Source organism: Molothrus ater, chromosome 4, assembly GCF_012460135.2.
Source record: "Molothrus ater isolate BHLD 08-10-18 breed brown headed cowbird chromosome 4, BPBGC_Mater_1.1, whole genome shotgun sequence".
Taxonomy (NCBI): Eukaryota; Metazoa; Chordata; class Aves; order Passeriformes; family Icteridae; genus Molothrus; species Molothrus ater.
In genome coordinates, this window is record NC_050481.2 from 9,695,378 (window position 1) to 9,716,517 (window position 21,140).

The 21,140-nt window shown below is 44.1% G+C and overlaps 1 protein-coding gene across 3 annotated transcripts in view; it reads left to right on the forward strand.

The window, feature by feature from the left end:
• LOC118686161 (bifunctional heparan sulfate N-deacetylase/N-sulfotransferase 4) overlaps nucleotides 1-20,784 on the forward strand; it is a 66,149-nt gene extending 45,365 nt beyond the window's left edge. For all 3 annotated transcript variants that reach the window (XM_036382207.1, XM_054514638.1, XM_036382208.1), the window contains 9 exons: nucleotides 8,295-8,477; nucleotides 9,371-9,467; nucleotides 9,568-9,691; nucleotides 10,546-10,720; nucleotides 11,636-11,806; nucleotides 13,126-13,235; nucleotides 15,989-16,091; nucleotides 16,310-16,812; nucleotides 19,007-20,784. In XM_036382207.1, the coding sequence (XP_036238100.1) occupies nucleotides 8,295-8,477; nucleotides 9,371-9,467; nucleotides 9,568-9,691; nucleotides 10,546-10,720; nucleotides 11,636-11,806; nucleotides 13,126-13,235; nucleotides 15,989-16,091; nucleotides 16,310-16,429 (1,083 nt within the window). In that variant the 3' untranslated portion in view covers nucleotides 16,430-16,812; nucleotides 19,007-20,784. The remainder of the gene's footprint in view (nucleotides 1-8,294; nucleotides 8,478-9,370; nucleotides 9,468-9,567; nucleotides 9,692-10,545; nucleotides 10,721-11,635; nucleotides 11,807-13,125; nucleotides 13,236-15,988; nucleotides 16,092-16,309; nucleotides 16,813-19,006) is intronic.
• The last annotated feature ends 356 nt before the right edge of the window (nucleotides 20,785-21,140 follow it).

The window sequence follows — 21,140 nt, forward strand, 5'->3', positions numbered from 1 at the left end:
TATGTGGTTTGAGAAACATCAAAACCCAGTTAGTCACTAAATCTTAATTAGGACAGACCTCCCAAAAGCTGTAGCATCAGCACTTGCACAGCAGCAGTGAAAAGAGAGCAGCAAAACCACCACACTCACTAGAAAGAAGGGAAGAGGGAAAAATTACATCTAAAACTACAACCAACCAAAACGTAAAAAAGCTTTGCAAAACTGGTTTTGTGCCCAATCTAATTTTGATAGCAAAATAAAACTTGTCCCAACACTATGATTCTTGTATAGAGATGCTTACAGCATTTCTATTAAGTATAGTTAGATCTTAAGCCAAGAAAACACATTAATACTCAAAAAAGTACATTGCTGCTCATGATGTATCTTCAAAGACAGGAGTGCAATACCAAAGAGCATCTTACAAGAAAATCACCATGTCCTTAATGGGAACGTAACACTACCCAGCTATGTAAATACATTAGAAAATTCTCTGGTTCTGATCAGCATTGGGAAAAAAATATTTAGGTTTTCTGCAGGTGTGCAGCATTCCACAGCTCCAGCAGCAGAGGCAAAGTCAGCCTGAAACTTGTAAAAATTTATTTTCTGTTTAAAATCACGTTGAACAGCATCGCGTCATTTTTTCTCTTCCTAAACCTTCTCAATACTTTACAACTTTTTGCAGTGCTTTGAGATATCTTTTTAACATTTACTTCATTGGGTTATATAAGATGAAAAAAGAAAGCTTATGGCATTTCAAAGGAGTGCAACATCTCAGTTATTTTCAGCCTTTTTAAAATTCTACCTCTCATTATTTGCTTAGCTTAATTGTGCTTTATAATAATTTTTTCTTCTCACAGAATATGTTCTTACAATCTCCCTCCCTCATTGTTTATTTCACCAGTGCTGCGCCACATTGGTTTTCTTTTAAACCTCTTCCCATCAGCTCTCCAGGCACTTCTGGTTTTGCCACACTCCATAGAGAAACCAGCAGTAGAACCAGCCTGCTTTAAGGTGCCTGCTTTTTTTTTTTTTGGGAAGGGAATTTGGTGTGGAAGTTGTGCTATTTTCCTAGACTCCCATCATCTGCTATCATGACCAAACACAGAACAGGAGATGTAACCCGTGAAAATTCAGAATTACAGGCAACCCAGTTGTAACAAAGTCCCCAAAACTGAAATACTTTCAGCAGGAAAAAAAAAAACCAACAAAACAAACAAACAAACAAAAAAACAAACAGCTTTCTCATAGGCAAAGTTAGAGAACTCCATTGGTTCTGAAGTATTCAGGGAGATTTTCCACATCCAAATGCCAGGCTCAAAACCGAGTGGGTTCTCTGACCCTGCCCGTCATTCAGTCTCCCGGGAAGAGCCTGACATGGTTAATGCTTTTACAAACCGTTCTATTTATCACCTCTTGAGCATCCACAAGGTCTCCCACTATCTGTTTGATGGCTCCTTTCCTTTCCTCCCCTGCTCCACAGGCCATAAACAACAGCCATAAACATTTAACAGCCAAGATAAGCTAATAAATACAGCCCTAAATATTATTGCCTCCACAAACAACAGTGAGAGAGTCATTTCTCCTAAAAAAAAACACCTCTTTAAACCAGAGAGCTTTTTATTAAGCCAGCAAGTGACAGCACAAAAGGCACCTCAGTTAAGCACAACAGCAAAAATGAGTGCATGGGGCTTCAAGGAGAAGCAGCAACACCCACGGGCCTGGTCGAGCAGTCAGTGAGTTGGATTTATTTGCCAATGTGATACACGTTTTCCCATTACCTGTTCACCTTGAAAAGCCTTTGGATAACCCAGAATCCTGGCACCCCTTTCCTGCAGCACCCTTTCTTTCTCTCCCTGTTACACAGGAATTCACCTGGACTGACTCTTCCTTTCCCGTTCCTCTCACAAGGTGTTTTTACTCCATCTCCCACTGACTCCTTTCCATAGTTCCACCATAAAAATGGACACAAGTCATTCTTCTCCCTATTTTTATATGCATAACCCTCCCTATTCTAAGTTTACACCTGCCTCACCACATAGGATGTGGAGTCAGGCACACCCTGCACAGCATTTGGCCCACAAAGCCAACCAAGTATCACATATTTGCAACTGACAGATCAGGTTAAAAATGGAAAAGCAGCAGAAAAAGGGAGAAGTTAAACACTTCGGGCTTCTCTTCCCACTTCAATCAAACACCCCTAAGAAGCTTTAAGCAGAGGTGAAACGTGGCAGATGAATTTCAGGAAGATTAGCTTTTCTTCACAGGAATTTGGTTGTCGAGAGCGAAATCAGACCTGTGATTGAAAGGTAACTTTGAACTCCCATCAGTAGAAGCTACAGGCAGCCCATAATAATGTACATTAATATTCCAACTCCCTGGGAAGTGCCATGGAACACTTTTAATTCTGAGGGCCACTTAAAGGCATTTCCGTTTTTAAACTCTCCCCGTGACTAAAGGGCTCTTGCTCATTCCCAGCCTGTTGGATCTGCATTCTCCACATCCTGCATGTGCCACACTTGGAAGATTTTGTTCTTGTTCCCTGCTCCCTCTCATCACAGAGACAGGAGAATCACACGTTATTGCTTTGGCATATTAAAAGCAAGTGCAGAGAGGGGTTAATTTACACCTTCCACAAGAGATTTGGGAATATTATTATGGAACATCTTGAGTGCTGGTAATGTTTTTCTTTTTATTTGCTTTGTTTCTCTGAGCATAGTTATAGAAAGAATAAAAAATAACCTTGGGCATTGTAGGAAATGTGCTGCAATCCAAAAGTAATTCACATTGCAGTTCTGCTGAGGGCCCTGTGAGCTGAGCAGCTCAGCACATTTTGGGGACAGAAAAAATCAGGCAGGCAACCTCCCAATAAAAAATGTCAATATTTGTGGAGCTGCAGTTATCAGGGACATGTGTCCCTCTCCAACCTGACAAGAGGGAAAGGTTCATTCCACCAAATTAAAAGGGAGTTTTGTTAACAAGTTACATCAGAATTTATCTTAATGGGCAAACACACAAATCAACCCTGACCTTCCTCATGGTCCTGAATATTTTTCCCTCCTCGGTAAATCATTATTTTCCCCCCTCATCCCACATGGCTGCACAGAGCTACTACAGGGAAATATTATCCCATGGAAACTCAAGCCTTCTGCCGCACATTTACAAACTAATTAGCTTGAAACCCAGAGCATCAGGAAAACATTTCAAGGATAGTACATCTCCTTTCCTTTCATGACATTTTCCTGCTTTATGAAAGCTGCTGCTCCACTCCACACATTTTGATATTTCACCAGAATTCCTTCCCAGCAAGTTGGGTGATGGCAGAAATAGCAGCAAATGACTGCATGTCAACAAGGGGGTACTGGGGACAGAAGGAAAGAATCTGATACCTTCATGCACACACCATGCAATTATTTATTCAAGTGTCAGGAGCAAGTCTTCCAGGTGAAAACAAGCTGACTCAGAACTCCCTGATTATTGAAAATGAATCCTTAATAGAAGTAAATGGCCAAGAACTAAATTTCCTCACTGTGCTCGCTGTTCAAATTAATTGGAAAGTGGCTGATTTGAGAATATTATATCCTCTAGTGAACTGAAAATGCTGCCTTTTTTTTCTCTCTGAAACCAAGAGTGGAGAATTAAATTAACTCTGAGGTTTGTTTGCTCAGAGTAGGCCACCAAACTGGATTAATTAATCATCATTTATGAACACTCTATCACCCAGAGCAGTCAGAAAACTGCTAAGATAGCAACATGACAGTAGAACTGTTATAAAAACAAATGATACATTTCCTGCATCTCCAGCCTATAGCAACTTGCCAGCATTTCTTTGCAGTTCAAAAGAAAATATCCTGGTGAAAACTCTTTCTTAGGAGTGAAAACTCTTTCTTTTATAGGAGTGCTGAGAATAAACAGAATGATTTAAACTTGTTCTGTAACTTGGTGTCCATAGGGAATGCCAGGGAATGTTTCCTTCCTCTGCCTGGAGTGTCATGTCAGGGATAAAAGACATCATTCATCCTATCATTCCAAGACCAGTTAGAAGGAGATCTTAATTTACCACATCTCTAAGGAGAAATGGCAGAGAAACTGTCATTTATGGGCACTTAGCCAAAGACATCATCCTTTGGGCTTCTTTTTACCTGTGTGTCCCTTGTCCTTCACATCTCTGCCTCATGTTCAGCTTGACCTAAACCAACAGTACCCAAAACCCCTGCAATCTGCTTTATTTCCTTAATTTGAACTTGGGTTTGTCCTTAAGTCTGAACTGAGTAGATTTATTTCTTTTCTTTAAGAGAGAGTTTGTAGTCTAAGGAAGTCTTTTCAATGAGAAAACACAGATGGCAAGAAAACAAATTCCTGTATCATGAATTTCACTAGAAAATTGAAATAACAAGAGAATTGAATTGCTGTATATTTCTGCAAAGGCTTCCTGAGGCCCACAGATGTGAGTGGCAGCAGCTTTGGCCACAATTAGCTGTGCTGCTGATCACAAGTGTCACAAATGAACAGCCATAAAACAACCATTCAGATCTTCCACCCTCACCCAGCTACATACCAATTGCACAAATTTATCAGAAGCAGCAGTTACTTTTTTCACAGCCTCTCAAAGCATGTGCTGAGAGGAAAAAAAACCTAAAAAACCCAAATTTTTTCTACTAGCAGGCTTGGGGGGGGGGGGGGGGGGGCAAAGAGAGATATTTAACTAATATATAAAACTAATGGATTAGAACCTCCCAACCAGTTTTCTTCATCTGGGACCCCACACACCTTGTGTTGTCACAAATGTCTATGACCTGGGGAGCAGTGGCTGTGTTGTAATGTGCTCATGATTTAGCCTTTACTTTAGAAGCAAAATTTGGAGAGATAACAGAAAAAAAAAAAAATCAACCCTAACAACTGTATTCTCAGAAGGAAAGGAACAAGGCATAGGATTGTTCTGTCAATACTGAGGAATTCATTTAATCCTGCCAACTAAACAATGGAAAAGCAGAAAGCGTTCCTGGGTAAATGAGAACCAATTTTCTCTTCCAATAGGGAATTTTAAAACAGCATAGAGGCTCTGCAGCATTTGTACAGCTATCCCAAGGCCACTTCCCACCACTGCTGGACAGCAGCTTCCAACTCCCATCCTGGGAGCACCTCTCTCAAGGTGGAGAGCAGACACAGTAATGAATATGGGCACAGGAAATAAAATGCCATTCCGTCGTTTTGTTTCCCCTTCAATCAAAGACAGAAATATTTCTGTCCAAACACTGACTTTGTTGCTTTCTTTAGAGATATTATATTTGGAAAATATTTGATTATCCTGTCAAGAGCATTAAAGTATAAACAGATGTGCAGAGTGGAAAGAGAGCAAAACTAAAAAAAAAAGTGCGATTTTCAGGCATATAAATGATTTTGCTTCAGCAGCAGAAGGGTCATGAATATGAATAGTGCTGAATTTTAGAGAAGCCATTTGTCATTATTAAAATTAGTGCTTTGTCAACAGAAAAATCTCCCTCCCAGCCTCCCCCTAGCCACAGAAGAATCCACACATTAATTTCTCTCTTCTGGCAAACCTTATTTAAAAAAGCTCAAGACACTAAACATCCATTTCCCCTCAGAACAGTGGAATTCCTACATGACACCCAACTTTGGCTCCTGGGCTTTCCAGCAATGGGCCAAGCAGCAGGAGGAAAGGACCTAAAGGGGAACATTGATCCTATTTAATTGTGGAGTGGCTGAGAGGATGAGGTGGAACACATTTATACCTAAGTTTCCTAATGGATTTTTTTCATTGCAAGTGCTTGATCGATGGGTAGGGAGAGTTTCAGATACCAACAGAAACAAATCAGCCAATCTTTTATTCCCAACACAGAATTGCCATCCTTGAGATTGTGTTGCATTCCAGCTGTGCCCTCCAGAGGCAGGTGGCTAATCTTTGTCCAAAACCAAGTGCTTTTAGCGAAAGCTGTGCTAAGTTTGGCAGTTACAGAAGGAAAAAAAGCTCTTTATTCTGAATTAATAGGGCTGTGCATCCAGAGCAAGCACACAAACTCTGAGTACAGAATACAGTTTTGAGGCACTGGTTTCTATTAGAATAATTTTTTTTTAAAAGCCCTTTGTTTCTCTCTACTGACTACTGTAAGTTTCATTTTCTATAACACAAGCCTGCATATACAAACATTCCATATAGAGAAAAACAACATTCCATATAGAGAAAACACTGTATATCTAAATTCTAGATGTAAGTGATGTGAAATAGCCCTAGAGACAAAAACCACACAGTGAAATGGCGTGATAGTCCTGCCATTAGTTTGCAAACAATCTGCTATCATCCATACTCTAAAGTGAGCAGTTAAAACCCATCACCTTTCATCCCCAGTGATTTGGAGGTAGATGGCAAAGCATTAAATCCCATTTTACTCCATGAATAATGCATCATATCTGGGGCTTTTTCACTTCCAAAAAGACCACTGGAGCAAAAGAAGTCAAAAAAGTATCCAAGATCTTTTGACTCCATGAAGAGTGATTACTGGATCTTTTAAATGGTTTTGCAGCATAACGAAACTCCTAGAATAAGCTAATACTCATCTCCTACAAGTACATTTTAACATTAAAAAGAATCTCATCCATTTTCAAGTGTAAACAAAGCACAAGGAGCACACAGATTTACTTGCATACTTCATTTGGTGCAATAACATTAAATGTCATTTAGCACTCATCAAACAAATGCTCCAGAAACAAGGTGATATTCTCCAGCAACATTTCCTACAAATGTTTTCCTTTTCAGCACTTTAAAACAGTTTACAGGAAGAACTTTGCACATTTGCAGGAGTTGAACTAGCAAGGATCTGTTTCTGTTGGCTGGGGTTTATTTTGTGAGGAGAGGATGATTTATTACCTTCCTTATGGTTTCTGGGGTAGTACTTAGAGACATGCACCAAGTTCAGGGTAATTTTAAGATTCACTCTGCTTATGTCAAACACTTGGGATCATAAAACATACAAGAACTGGAATCCACCAACTCTACCCACAGAAAAAAAACAACTTGTACAGCTTCCAATCTCTGCTTAGCTCAGGCCCAGAGCAGAATAAAAGGGAAGAATAAATTACCTTTTGTGGCATAAAGTGTGCAGAATGCCATCCCACTGCAGAGGGGCCATGAGGGACACTTTCTCCTAAGCTCCATCTGTCTCCCCCTCGGAGGAACACTAAAAGCTCCTTGTTAATAATTTAAGAAACTAATGGACAGGTTTCCAAGCACTGGGGGCTGGTGGTTAAAGAAGCACCACCTTGGCACAGCAAGAGGGTGAGAGTGGGAAGCTAGTAGCTTCTCATCCCCTGATGGACTGGGGACAAGCCTGGGACAGCAGAGCAGGAACCTGCAGGAGGGAAAGCTCTCTCTGCAGGTGGATCACTGCTAAAAATCTTCCTGAGACACACACAGAGGTATTTCAGAGCCTATCTCAAGCATATCTGACCCACAGCCCAGGCTCCAAAGGAGTGCTACATAAACACTGTCCCCAGGCCTGGGTTGGGCTAGGCATCACTCAAAACACACCCAGAAACCCTCCAGCATATCAATTCTATTCACTTTGAATTTAAAAACTCAAAACACACTGACCTGAACATGACTCCTGCAACAGCTCCCAAAAGAAGAAAGTACAACCTCTACGCTACTGTCCTGCACATGACTTTATAAACTTCTCCCATTCCTAATCATCCCAGATGAAGCTCACCTGGACACAATTATCTCTGTGCAGAGCAAACCATTTACTGGGAAGCAGGTGTCCCCACTGTTGCCAGGTGTCCCGACTGCTGATAGCTCATTTCTTCAGAATGAGGCTGCTTCAGTCCCCGAGATCTACCTGCAGCTGTGATCCAATTTCATTGTCAGTCCATCCCAGCTCAGGCCACTGCACTGACTAAAACAGCCAAGTGACAACATTCAGTCTGGTGCCATCTTCATAAAAGTAAATAATGACAATCTACCAGTAAAACAGCCACAAAACTGAGTGTAATCACCTTGTGGAAAGAAAATGCTGGGAAATACATTTGTCACATTGTTCTTATAAACTCTCTTTATTCCTCTGAAATAAATCATGGGATCTACAAGACAGTGGCCACATAAAGGCTGATAACAAGAAGTTATATCAGCTTTAAGGAGAAAATGAAGACAGAGATACTTAGCTGAGATACCATCCTTCACAAAGCCTGGGAGTGTTTGTATCAGAATTTATTCCCTTACAGCCATGCTATTCTAGCCAGCACCGGGGGGGACAGCAAATTGGATTTTTGGTGTGCCATGCCTGAAAGGCTCCTCTTGCCCCCAGATCAGCATTTTCATGACCCACCTGTCCAACTACGGCAACGACCGCCTGGGCCTCTACACCTTTGCCAACCTTGCCAGCTTTGTCAGGAGCTCCACAAACCTGAAGCTGCAGACGCTGCCCCCCGTGCAGCTGGCCCAGAAGTACTTCCAGCTCTTCCCCGAGCAGACTGACCCCCTGTGGCAGGTAAAGGCACCTCCTTTTCCTCCTCCAGCTGCAATCCCCTCGTTGGAACGAGCATCTTTTCTTCTAAAAAGCCTTTCTCGAGCATGGGAATGTGAGTTCAACACTGTTGTCTAACGGTTACATGTACCTGCCTCTTCTACCTGGAATACCATTAGCCACACTGAGCTTGTGGTTACACAGGCTTAAATCCAGGAGGGCACCAAGGAAACCTGTGCAGTTACTTAGGGCTTACACTTGCGAAAACGTGCAGAAAATTTCCCCTATAATTTTTGGCCCAGCTACAAAGGAAGTATAAATCTACAATATTTCCACTGGGCTGTAGCAATTCCATTCAGCTGATGATTTTCTCCATCATATTTAGTTAATTTTATTCACCAGCAAAGTGTATCCTCTGTTACCTCTGCAAAAGCAGCATCTGTATGGTAACTGCTTTGAAGAGTAGCCAGTCCCAACCTCTTCTGCAGGGCCTTTTGTTCACAGGTTTTTATTTTGCATTCATAGGTAGGAGAAAGATAAGGAGATGAATAATATCTCACATTTCTATTTTGTCCTTCCCTTTTGCATTCTCACGTAAATTAAAATTGGCACTAAGCCCCATGCATCCAGAACCACTCTGACAGCTCAAAAAGTAATGCCTCAAAGCCATTCAGAGGCTTCCATCTGAACCTCAAATGGAAACGTGATTAAATCAATGTTCCAATCTTTTTTTTTTTTCCCTTCTTTTATTTTTCTGCTAATGATTGAACCTTGTCCTCAGTCATTCAAAACCACTGTACACACACTGTGGGATGTTGCTGCTCAGTGTAGGGCTCTGGCATTAGTGCAGAACTCTCAGACCCTGCAGAGGTTTCAGATTCCTAGTGTGATGGGCACCACCACCTTTTGTCCTTCAGAACCCGTGTGACGATAAGAGACACAGGGATATTTGGTCCAGAGACAAAACTTGCGACCACCTGCCCAAATTCCTGGTGATAGGACCCCAGAAAACAGGTAAGGAGCACAAGGAGAGCTTTTAAAAGTTTCTACAAAGTCAAAGGTCCTTTTTAAATTTTTTAATATTTTTTAATGGCACCTCTTTTCGTTGTCATAGGAACAACAGCCCTTTATTTATTCCTTCTGATGCACCCTTCCATTATCAGCAATCTCCCCAGCCCAAAAACTTTTGAGGAAGTTCAATTCTTCAATGGCAACAACTACCACAAGGGAATTGACTGGTAAGAAGAATTACAAAATCAAGGTGTTCATTCTTAATGCATGGAAAATCACAGTGGAACAATTCCAGGAGTGGGTGTGACATCCCCTAATTACTGGATGAATTTGTTATGCTGGGAATTATCAGATGGAAAGAGAATCTAATTGGTAATGATGGGGCATTTAATCAAGCCCCTAATTTTGTTTAGTAGTAATTGCAGTAAGAATTTTCTGAGTTTTCACACAAATGAATGCAAGAGGCAGTTCTGTCATGAGTACATCTCTGTCTTGTCATAGCTGTAGCTGCACTGACTTACACTCTGTTCCTTCCAAAGTGGCTTTTCATGAAGTGAGGTTCCATTTATCTCTTCACAAGGATCCATCCAATCAATTTTAAATGGAAAAGACCATTCAAAGCCAAAATTCAAATCTTGCATTCTGAAAGCGTCCAAAAGCAAAGATATGTCAGTCCCAAAATGAAGCACTTCAACAACGTTAAAATTAAACAGTTTGACATTTAAATGTTGACATTAAATGTTGACATTTTGAAGCTTTTCCCAATTTTTTTCTGCAGATAAAACTGAACTCACTGCAAACTGGTGAAAGATATCCCTTTGACACTGAAGTTATTAGCAAAAATCCCATCCATCACAGGAAAAACCTAATTACCAGACTTCATGAGGGTTTTATTACCAGCACCACCTAAGAGCCAAGATGCATTCCCATTACTCCAGTCTGGGCTGAGCTGAAAAATTCAATTTTGCTTCTTGAGAATTATGTCTGAAAATTCACCTTGTCACCCACCATGAAATGGGAAGCATGGGGCCATGACCCTGTTGTGCTGCTGCTCATTCTGACAAGTCTCTTCCCCTCCAAGGTACATGGAATTCTTCCCCACTCCTTCCAACACCACCACTGACCTCCTGTTTGAGAAAAGTGCCAACTATTTCCACTCTGAGGAAGCTCCCAGGAGAGCTGCTTCCCTCATCCCCAAGGCCAAGATCATCACCATCCTCATTGACCCGTCAGACCGCGCCTACTCCTGGTACCAGGTATGGAATTCTGTGCCCCAGAATTGCACAGTGGGGCCACTGCCAGGGGATGGTAGTGGCATCAGTGGGAATCTGTGTCCTTGGGCAAGTAATGAGAGTTGTGGCACAGCCTTGGCACCCCATGGGAGCAGGAGGGTGCTGGATGCCAGCTTGTGCAGCTGGCACCTGTGACACCGGTATCAGGAATGATGGAAGTTCCCAGAACAGAGCTGCCACCAGCTGGGAACAAACAGTTTAATCTCAATTACAGTTGACAGGGCACAGAGGGAGAGCAGTGCTCCATGCCCAAGGAGATGCACAGGGAAGAGGAGCATGGCCCAGCCAGGGAATCAGAGCTCTTGATGCTGAGGTCTGGCCCCACTTCCCTTCCCCCAGCGTGTACTCAGCAGTGTGCAGAGGTGCCCAGATGGATCCAGTGTCTCCTGAAGTTTCCAAGGAGGTAAAAAGAGCTGTGACTGGAGACACTGGCTTTTTTCTCTCCTTGGAAACAAAAGCAAGCCTGTTGTTTTCCCCAGGAAACCCCAGGATGCTTTTCCTTGCCTTTTACTGAGCCCACACCCTTCCATAACAAAATCTGCACTATTTAAAAATTCTATTTTTAGGGAAATATATAAGCATGCTTGTGAAAATGGCATAGGCAAACACATAAAGGAAACACTAAATGCAGTGTTAAAATAGCCTCAGATTAATAATGCTGGGATAGCATGAAATACATCATTTCTGATCCTGCCAGCAAGTTCTGCAAGGAACAAAGCACGGCCAGGGGCTGCAGTTTGCACTGGGTCATATCTCACTGGCAGCTTTCCAGCTGCCGAGGCAAAGCAGTAAACAGTGATTTTTAAGATTTTTAAGAATTCAGGCTTCATCTGCAGCATCCATATTGTGGCACGTATTTCCTTCCCTGTGTCCTCGCAGCACCAGCGCTCCCACGAGGACCCCGCTGCCCTGAGGTTCAATTTCTACGAGGTGATCACGGGCGGCCCCCGGGTGCCGCAGGAGCTGCGGGCGCTGCAGCGGCGCTGCCTGGAGCCCGGCTGGTACGCGCTGCACATCCACAGGTGGCTCTCGCACTTCCCACCCTCCCAGGTAAGGGAGCCCGCCCAGCTCAGCCAGCCTTTGGCATGGCCCAAAGCTGTCCCGAGGCTCCTGTGCCCCGGGAAAGCTGCAGCTGGAGCATCAGACCTTGTGCCAGGGCTTTTCAGAAATACAAATTTCATCCTGCTCCCCACTCAGTCCCTATCATAGAAAGCTTTACATGTCCTTGATCCTCAGATAGAATTGGCCTTTCTCAGGGCTGGAGCACAGATTCCTTCTTTTGCCCCCTCTTCCTTCAGATATTTTATTGTATTGTCTTTTATAACCTTTGCCATGAAAAACTTACCTAAGCCCATAGATCTAAAGAATATTTCCATTGTTGAAGTAATAATAATAAAATAACCTAAAGCAAACATTTTAGTACTGCAAAGCACATGCATGGGCACTCTTTGTCCAAGGACATGGTCACATGGCAGTTCACGTCTGTGCCTCCTGTCAGGCAAAGCTCTAAGAGGCTCTGTCATCAGCAAGAATCCCCAGAGTGCTCTGGGTGGGACAGAATATGCTGAAAGGAGGCAGAGCTGAGCATTGCCCACTTTGTCAGGGACCTGAGGAAAAAAAAACAAACAAACCAAACAACAAAAAGAATTAGAAGCTCTGCCTTCTTGCAATCCTCATTTTTCTTTTTATCCAGCCTCAGCTGTACTAAAGAGAAGAGAAGCAGGTCAATCCCATTTCCAGGAGAAGGGAGGAAACCTCAGTCATTTACTTCCTTCTTTCCTCTCTGGCCTTTCTACCCTTTCATAAATGGGGAGGGAGTCCTGCCCAGAGCTGCTGAGCTGGCAGCAAGGGCAGCATTGCCCTGGGAGCAGACAGGCCACATCTTCTCCTTGCCCACCTCATCCCAACTTATTCCTCCAAAGGAGAGGGGGATGTCCTGGCAAACTCTGAGCATGTAGAGGGTGCTGAGCATCCCATGCCCTGTTCCCTGGGCTCCTCCTCTGCCCTCACCTGGAGCTGCTGCCTTCTCTCCTCAAGATCTCCCACAGACACATCATAAACCTCAGCAATATTTTACATCCTTTCCTTCTCTCTTTTCTCACAGTTGTCTGAGTGTCAGGTTTGGCTTGTGAGGTTTAACTCTTGCATTTGAACAAGGTGCACACACAGAGTTACAAGGTGCCCACCTATGCAAATCCAACTCAATAAAGTAAAAAGCAAACCTAAAAAGGAGTTCATCCACATGAATGTTTTTAGCACTGTACAAAGTTGTGTTAATTTAAATCCAGGTTATCACGGAAGTGAAATAATGCCATTTTTTGGTTACCCTTAGTCCTGTTTCCAAATCAGTGCCATATTTATCTCTGCAGTTGCTCATTATTGATGGACAGCAGCTGAGAAGTGACCCTGCTACTGTGATGGATGAAGTGCAGAAGTTTCTGGGAGTCTCTCCTCACTACAATTACTCTGAAGCCCTAACGTGAGTGTATTCCCTTTCTTATCTGCCCTGTGGGATCCCAGGGCACATCCCCTCCCACCAGAATCCCTGCATTACTAATTACAAACACATCAGGACAACAATAACTTGGAGAAGCCTGGGGTTCTTTCCCATCAGTCTCCAGGAGCTGAAGCCTGCAGTGTCAGGTGTGGAAAGTTTGGCTTTATCATTCCAAATGAGCCCGATGGCAGAGGCTGGGTGAGAAGCACTCGTTCCCCAATCCCATTTTCCTGTCTGGATTTCCATGTACAGCTGAGACTCCTGCAGGGGAGGGAGTAGGCTGAATTCCCCTCTCCCCTCTTAGTCCAGCAGAAAACTGTAAGAAGCTTTTGCCCTGAGCCTCCCTGTGTGAGGAGCACCATCTCTTACAGCCCCAGCCCTGGTTTATCTGTGGCCTGGGAAGCCTGGCACTGCTTTTCCAAGCCCCTGAGCCAGCACATGAAGTGGGAAGCAGCAAAGCCTCTGCTTCACCTTCCCTGCAGGCTGGTCCTGAGGGAAACAGAAGCATAGACTTTGCAGCTGCCCCACACTGCTCCTCTCTGCTTACAATTTCCATTTAATGTTTCCTCCCCTAGCAGGGTTCAGCTTATTTATATCACAGGTTCAAAGTAAGACTTCAGTGCTTAACAAAGTTGCTCTGCCAAAACCTTTTTCTAGAAAAAGAATTTTGGATTTCAGAATGCAATTTTTTAAGTCACTGGTTTCCAAAGCGGGTGGAGGGGAGGAGGAGTCTGATCACAGAGCTGAGCTATTGATGCTTGAACAACTCACAACTGCACATCTGCAGTGCCTTCTGCTGGGTTTTTAAAATCCACACCCACAGACATACATCTTCCTTGCTGGAACTAAATCAAAGTCAGTGGAGTTGCACAGCAGGAAAAAATTTGGCTTCTCATACTGGTTTGGACAGGAAAAATGGATTGTAAACAGATCCATAAAATTATGCACTCCCTGTTTAGAGGCATCAAGAATGCAAATGTGCTGTGGAAGCCCTCACTTCTGCACGGATTTGGGATGGAAGGGGAAAATGCATTAAAGTGTGTAGCTGCTTTCTGGCAGGGCTTTTCAAAGGGAAAAAGTTTGCCTAGGATTGTTCCTAGTCATTACTGCCTAACCACTGCACAGCACACATTCCTAAAGGTGTCAGGAAGCAGCCTAAGGAGCCAGGCCTGTGAAGAGCACTGAGCAACAAGTCCATCACCCTGAGTAATTGTGTGAAAGTCCTGCAGGAGAATAAAATCAACCCAGGCAGAAGGGAGCCATGGGAGGGGAGCAGAGGGGCACAGAGGCAGGGCTGGAGGAAAACACAAGATGAGAGGAGTGTGCTTAGGAAAGTGTTCTCCCTTGGAGGGCTGCTACATTCTGTCAGATAGTGAGAGAGAGATCCTCGTGGTGGCATTGCTTGGCTCTGCCCTGGCAGGCATTCCCTGCCTCTGGCATCAGGTACTGCCTTCCCAGAACCCTGCCTCTCCCCCAGGCTTCCTCTGCAGGGAAGGAAAGATAACCAGGCCTCCAAGGATTGCTGCTGACAGTTCTAAAATGCTCCCCTGTAGCTTCAGCCTTAGGGCTATCACTATTTTTAAATAAATGCCTCCACTGTGCCCAATTACATTTACAGAAGCCCTGAGAGTTCTGTGATTTCTAAACACAGAGGGTTGAATTCAGCCTGAACTGTCTCACCGTCTTTTCCCCTTCCCAAATTTGCACATCCTTTTCATAATGTTCAATAAGCTTTTTCTGAGGCAGAAGGATTGTTTGGGGCATAGTTTTGCAGTTTCCCTTTTACCCAGCACATGATGTTGCTGCTCCTCTTGGGAAATCAATGCAAGGCAGCTACAGCACTTCACCATGCAAGGAGCAGATGGGAAAGGCCAAAGCAGAAATGAATCTATCATCAATATACCCATTTAATCAATGATTTATTTGTTTTTAATTGATACAGCTACAAAGACAATTTAGGAAACAAAGGTCAGGTTGCATTAATAGGCTGGGAAAGAAAAAACCCATGGAGAAGTTCACCCTTCTCCTGAAATTCACTCATTTCTGCATCTGTGTCATAGGGACAGGGCAGGGGCAGAAAGGTGGTGTGTAACTAATTAACTCTGTGCTCCAGCCAATTATCATTCATCCCTCTCAAACATCTGCTGAGCAGCAGGAATGAGCAGTGTTTGGATGTTTTATGGCTGCTTCCAGTCCCAGAGCAGTAAATTCCAAACCCAACGCCACATGGTGCTGTTCGTTCCTCAGCAAACGCGCTTTTCCAAGCCCTCATCCAAACCCCTTCTATCTCTGCATTTCAGACACCACAATCAAATGGCATGGTTCAGATAAGGCTGCTAAGACAGTGTTTATGCTACAATGCCATACTAGGAAGGAAAATGGTACTCAGATGCAGTGATAGGGAGCAGCCAGCTTCTTCCTCAGGCATGTTAAATCATCAGCACCCAAGCAGCGCTTCTTCAGGAGACCTGCACATCACCCTGTGTGCTGGACAAGGACAACAAAAATTACCCAGTGCAGGTAGTGGGAAAAACTTCCTGCCTTTAGGCACTTCCAAGGCAGATTTGTGGGAAAAAAGTGAATCCCCAGAGTTTACACAGGTTGCCCCCGCTGTCCTCAGAATTCCAGTCATTTAGAGAGACATGTGCAGCACTAATTGTGGGCTAACACTGATGTCTCAGTAGCCAGGAGATGTTTCTGTAGCAAGGTCTTTTAAAAGATCTGATCCTCCACAGGTTCGACCCTCAGAAAGGCTTCTGGTGCCAGTTATTGGAAGGAGGGAAAACAAAGTGCCTGGGGAAAAGCAAAGGTCGGAAATACCCACCAATGGACCAAGAGGTAAGGGCTGTTCAGAAATTTATGGGAGCAGTTTTAATACTGACCCTAAATAAACACACTGATTGCTTTTTCCCCTTTGTTGTGTTTTCACTCCGTTGATGTTTTTAAAAATCAGAAACTTGAGCTTTGGAAGAGAGGGCATTGAGTTCCCCCTATGAGAGCCCATTTGTGGGGTGGGTCCCCTTTAACCTGATCTTGATTTGTTTCTCCCCGCTCAGTCCCGAGCGTTTCTGTCGAGCTACTACCGAGAGCACAACGTGGAGCTGTCCAAGCTGCTGCACAGGCTGGGCCAGCCGCTGCCCTCCTGGCTGCGGCAGGAGCTGCAGAAGGTCAGGTAGCACCGGGGGCACCCGGCCCGGCGCATCCCTGCCCGCTCGCACCCCCCCGCTCCTCCGGCTCACTCGGCATCGTCAGGACAGGACCTCACGGACCCCGCCCTTCCCAGCGAATCCAGACAAACCACAGGACAATAAATAAAAAGCCCCAAACCCAAGCCCGACAAGTGTTGGAATGGCCGTGCTGCCGGCGGAGCGGCACCGAGCCCTTCTGGCAGCTCCCGGATGCACCCCCTGCATCCCGGCCGGGGCCGCGCCGAGCCTCGCTCCTCCCTTCTCCAGGAGGCACCAGGAACTCTGCGTGGAACGGACGGACACCGCATGGACAAACTGCAGTCTGTCAGGACACGGGCAAAGGATGGGAACGTCTCTCGCTGGACTGGGAGGTTGGTCATGCGCTGGGCTTTTTCCGCTTTTGTTTGCAAATCCTTTCACGTTCCCAGCAGGCCGTGCAGCGGGGCGCTGCCAGCAGCCTGGTATTGACAGCTGAGCTTCTGTCTGCAGTGCAGCGCTGTGCGTCTGAAACCTCAGACACTGGGTGAGTCATTTAGGGTCTCAGTCTGCAAACTGGTGCGGAAAAATAACTTTAATTACCTTTTTCAATGTTCTGAACACAAATCGGTCTGCTGGAGCACAAACCCTTCCTGTAGACTTTTATGGAGTTGAAAGGACAAACGCAGCCCCTGTATATCACACAAACATGTATGACATACATATCTTCACTCCTGAATATCTGCCTTGTGTATCTCTAGATCAGACACACACTCACTTTTAAATATCTGCTTTTTGTGTCCACAGGGAAATGAAGGGGGGGTTTACCAGAAATATGACATGAACTGTGCTTGGTTCTCAGAGCTGTGGGGGCAAGGTCAGCAAGGCAGGACAGAAACTCCTTGTCCTGTATGGAGGTCATTCCTCAGACCTGGAAGTGGTAAACACATGTATTTGTATTTAACATAGAAACCCACAATCCCTTATCTTAGAGCACTGGCAACACCACAGATGACTGGAATAATGAGAGCTCTGGATAAGTAAGGCTTGGTCAGAGAAGAGTATCTAAATGGAGCATTGATAGAATTATAGCTGTTAAAATGCATTAAAACTGGCTCAGCTTTAATTAAAAGAGGACTGCCTCACTCTTGATTAAAAGCTGAATAAACATGACACTGGTTTCAGGAGCTTTTCAAGGAAATGAGACAAACACTAGAGAATCCAGAAAATTATTTCTTGTTCTTAGCTTTTTGTTTAGAAAGAAGTCCATCTCTCCAGCTCTCAGCTCTGTAATGGCACCATGTCCTGAAAATCTACCCGATATTTTTATACTTCTTATTTTTTAAGTTTGAATGGGCCTCACATTTCTGAGAGATCTCATGTTCCATTGAGAACTGACATTTGAATTGACTTCTTTATGTGTCACAAAGATGAAATAACATTATTTCCAGGTTTCACTCCCTCCACTTGTAACAGGACCCACCAGCACAGAATTTCTCTGCACCACCGTGTGACAGAGGAGCCTTTGTGAACTGCCTGGAAATGATCTCCTTTGCTTTTTTATACTTTTTTATGTCACTGACCATATCGTTGTTGCGATTCTTACACACCAGCAAAACAAAGGCAGCAAAAATGCAACAATTATTGATGGCAAGAGAGCTGTGGCTGGGAAAGACCGTGCTGGTCCTTCTTTCCTGTCTGTAAACCACAGGATTCCTGTGCTGCAGGCTGTAATTCAGAATTTCACAGTGCTGCAGGGGGGCTGCAGCTGCAGTTTGCTCCCATTGCCCTGGAAATGAGAATTCCAGGATGTGACCCTGTGGGGCAGGCACGGGAGTCAGGGCCCATGGCAGCAGAGCTGATGATGAAAGCAGAGCTTTGGGAAAGCTGAGCTCCTATAACTGAGGTTGTCTTTGAGCAAGAAGCAATCAGAATGGAATCCAAACCCCTCTAAATTATGCATTGACCTCTCAAGGTGTAAAATAAAGTTGCAGGATTAACTGCTCCGAGATGTTGTCTAATAAACCAAATTTCCTCTCTGATAGGGGAGCAGGCTGCTGAGAGTCCGCCAAACAAATTAAAATGGCGGAATTAGAAATTCTTGAGGGAGGAAGAGGTTGCGTAATGAAAGCGCTGATGGGTCCAGGCTCTCTGATGTGATAATGAGGCAGTGGGGATGTGCCCTGAATACAGAAGCAGGAGCTGAGTGTTTGCTCCTCTTCCTTCTCCCCCTCCCCACTTTGAGGCAGGGAGATGGGGGATCTTTCATCCCCTGAACGATCAGGGGCTGGGGTGCTCATTTCCCCTCTGCTGGGCCACCCAAAAGGGAGACATCAACCACTCATTTAGCTCCCATCAGTAACAAATTATGTTCATAATAGGCTTAAAATTGATGTTTCTAATAGGAATGTGTGTGACATCTGTGTCAAGCAGGGACATAAATCAGCAGTGACCAATGGCTGATTTGATTGTACTGAACTAAGGCTAGATTTGGTGTTTCTTCTACATAACTCTGTGTTCATGGGACAGGAATTTCCCTGTCAGACAACATTTCTTACACTGTCTTCATTTCTCTTTTTGTCCTTCCAGTTCATCCTTTTAGTGTGACTGCAAAGGTGTGGACCTGCCCACGGACTCGATTCCTCCATCACTCTCCTATCTAGAAAAGCTGCCAAAAAAAAATCAGAATTTGCAAGCGACACAGATTCTGAAGTGTTCAGTGCTCCAGTGACTGGATAACTTTTATAATACTTCTATGATTTCTGCATTATTTCAGAACAAAGGACATCCTGTTGATAGAGCTGAGGAAAAACTTCACTGTCTTGCCCAAGCTCTTTTTTTTAAAATTTTTCTTTCCCCTTCTACGTGACAACAGCAAATCCAGTTGAACAAATACTTGGTGTTGAAGCAGAAGGAATTAAAATAAATTTTGATCACTCAAAGTATTTTTGTTGGGGGGGTAGGGATGGTGAGGGAGGTCAAGGGCTGTACTTGCTGGAATTGTTTTAAATAATTGATGAGCTCACAGCTGATTATGGGTTCTTCTCATGCCACAGATTAAACACTTCTGATGGTGTATTACAGACAGAGCTTTACTTCTTCCCTTAAACCCTCCTTCCCATTTCCTGAGCCCAAATGTGCTCTTCCACAGCCTCTGCCATCTATTTCAAACCCTGCACCTTCCCAGCTCCTCCTGCCTCAGCACCTCCCCTGGCTTCCACCCACCCTCAGCACAGCGGCCCCAAAACGTGGGATTTCCTGGCAAGGACACTGACCTCCTCCTCCTCCTCCTCCTCGTCCTCCTCTTCCTCCCAGGAGGGCACATGGATGCAGGCACATCTGACCCTTCAGTATTTGTTACATACATTTCTGGGCCTGCCCTGCCAAAGTTTGGCCTCCCTGCACCATAGGAGAGGGACATGCAGCCCCAAGCAAGCTCTTGTCCTAATTAAAAATAATTTCCTTCTGCTCCGTTTGAGGAATCTTAAAAGGCCCTGATTCCAGCTACTACAAATTCCTCAAATTGTGCACTCAGAAGTATGAGACAGCTTTTTTCTCTCCCTGAAATCTCGTAATGCTTCTATTTTTTATTATAAAATATTCATTTGTTTTACTGATCTGAGTCAGAATGAGGTTAAATCATAGCAGAGTCGAGGATTCTTTCTACAAACCTTCCAGAATAGCTAATTCCACCTCCCAAGAGCTTCAATCATCGAGGAAATTACAAATGACATTACAGATATCTCACCACAAGTTTTGCCCTTTTTTTCCAGGTCTGCCTGATGCTTGTAGACAAATTTTCAAAGGTAGCTAAATTTGAAAAGTATTTTAGGAGTCTAAATCTGTTAAAAAACCAGAAAAACAAAAAACCCAAACTTGTGGGCCCCTATACTTGTAGGCCCTAAAAATCAGCTGGCTTTCCATCAGGCTTTCCAGGCCCAGGCAAATTTCCTGCCTCAGTCTTATTTAATAAAACAACAGCCGAATTCTTGAAAATTTTTACTACTTCTATGAAATTCATGAATCAGACTATTCCCTCCTGGAACCTGGAAACCTGAACTAACTTGTGAGGTGATCTGTTTGTGTAAAGAGCCTTTCCTATGTCCAGTGGGAGAGGAGACGAGAGGGGAGGGAGGGGAGAGGAGAGGAGCTCTTTGTCAGCCCTGTAAATATCCAAATCCCAGTCAGCAACTGATTTATAGAATGGCAGAAATGAATCCTGCATATAATTTATACTCCTATTTCCGCTCATGAGGAATTAAAGACTTCCCAGGAAAACAGATTGATATTTGCATTTCAGTCAGCTGCAGCTGCTGGGTGGGGAGAAAAACATTTAAAACATCTCAATAAACCCAGATCTGCCACTTTGGGTTTGCAAAGCTGTTTGTCCTTCTGCAGCTCCCTCTAACCAGACCTGGGCTAGTTTTATAGTGCTCCTATTTCTTTGGGAATGGGAATGTGACACGTTAATACACAAATCTGTCTCCATCACAGAAGGTCAGGAGGGTTTATGGATTGGCAGTTGGAGTTATCCTGGGGTTTTCTCAGAGGTTATTTTCAGCCAGGAGAAGGTCAGCAGCGGGTGGAGTGGGATTTCTCAATCTGAATTGCAATTCCATAAAATGCTGTGGGGGTTGAAAAGTGCGGTTTATAATTTGGGAGATAACTGCATGCCATTCAATTGACTTTGTACTTGCCGCTTCTCAGAGTCTGGTGGATGTTC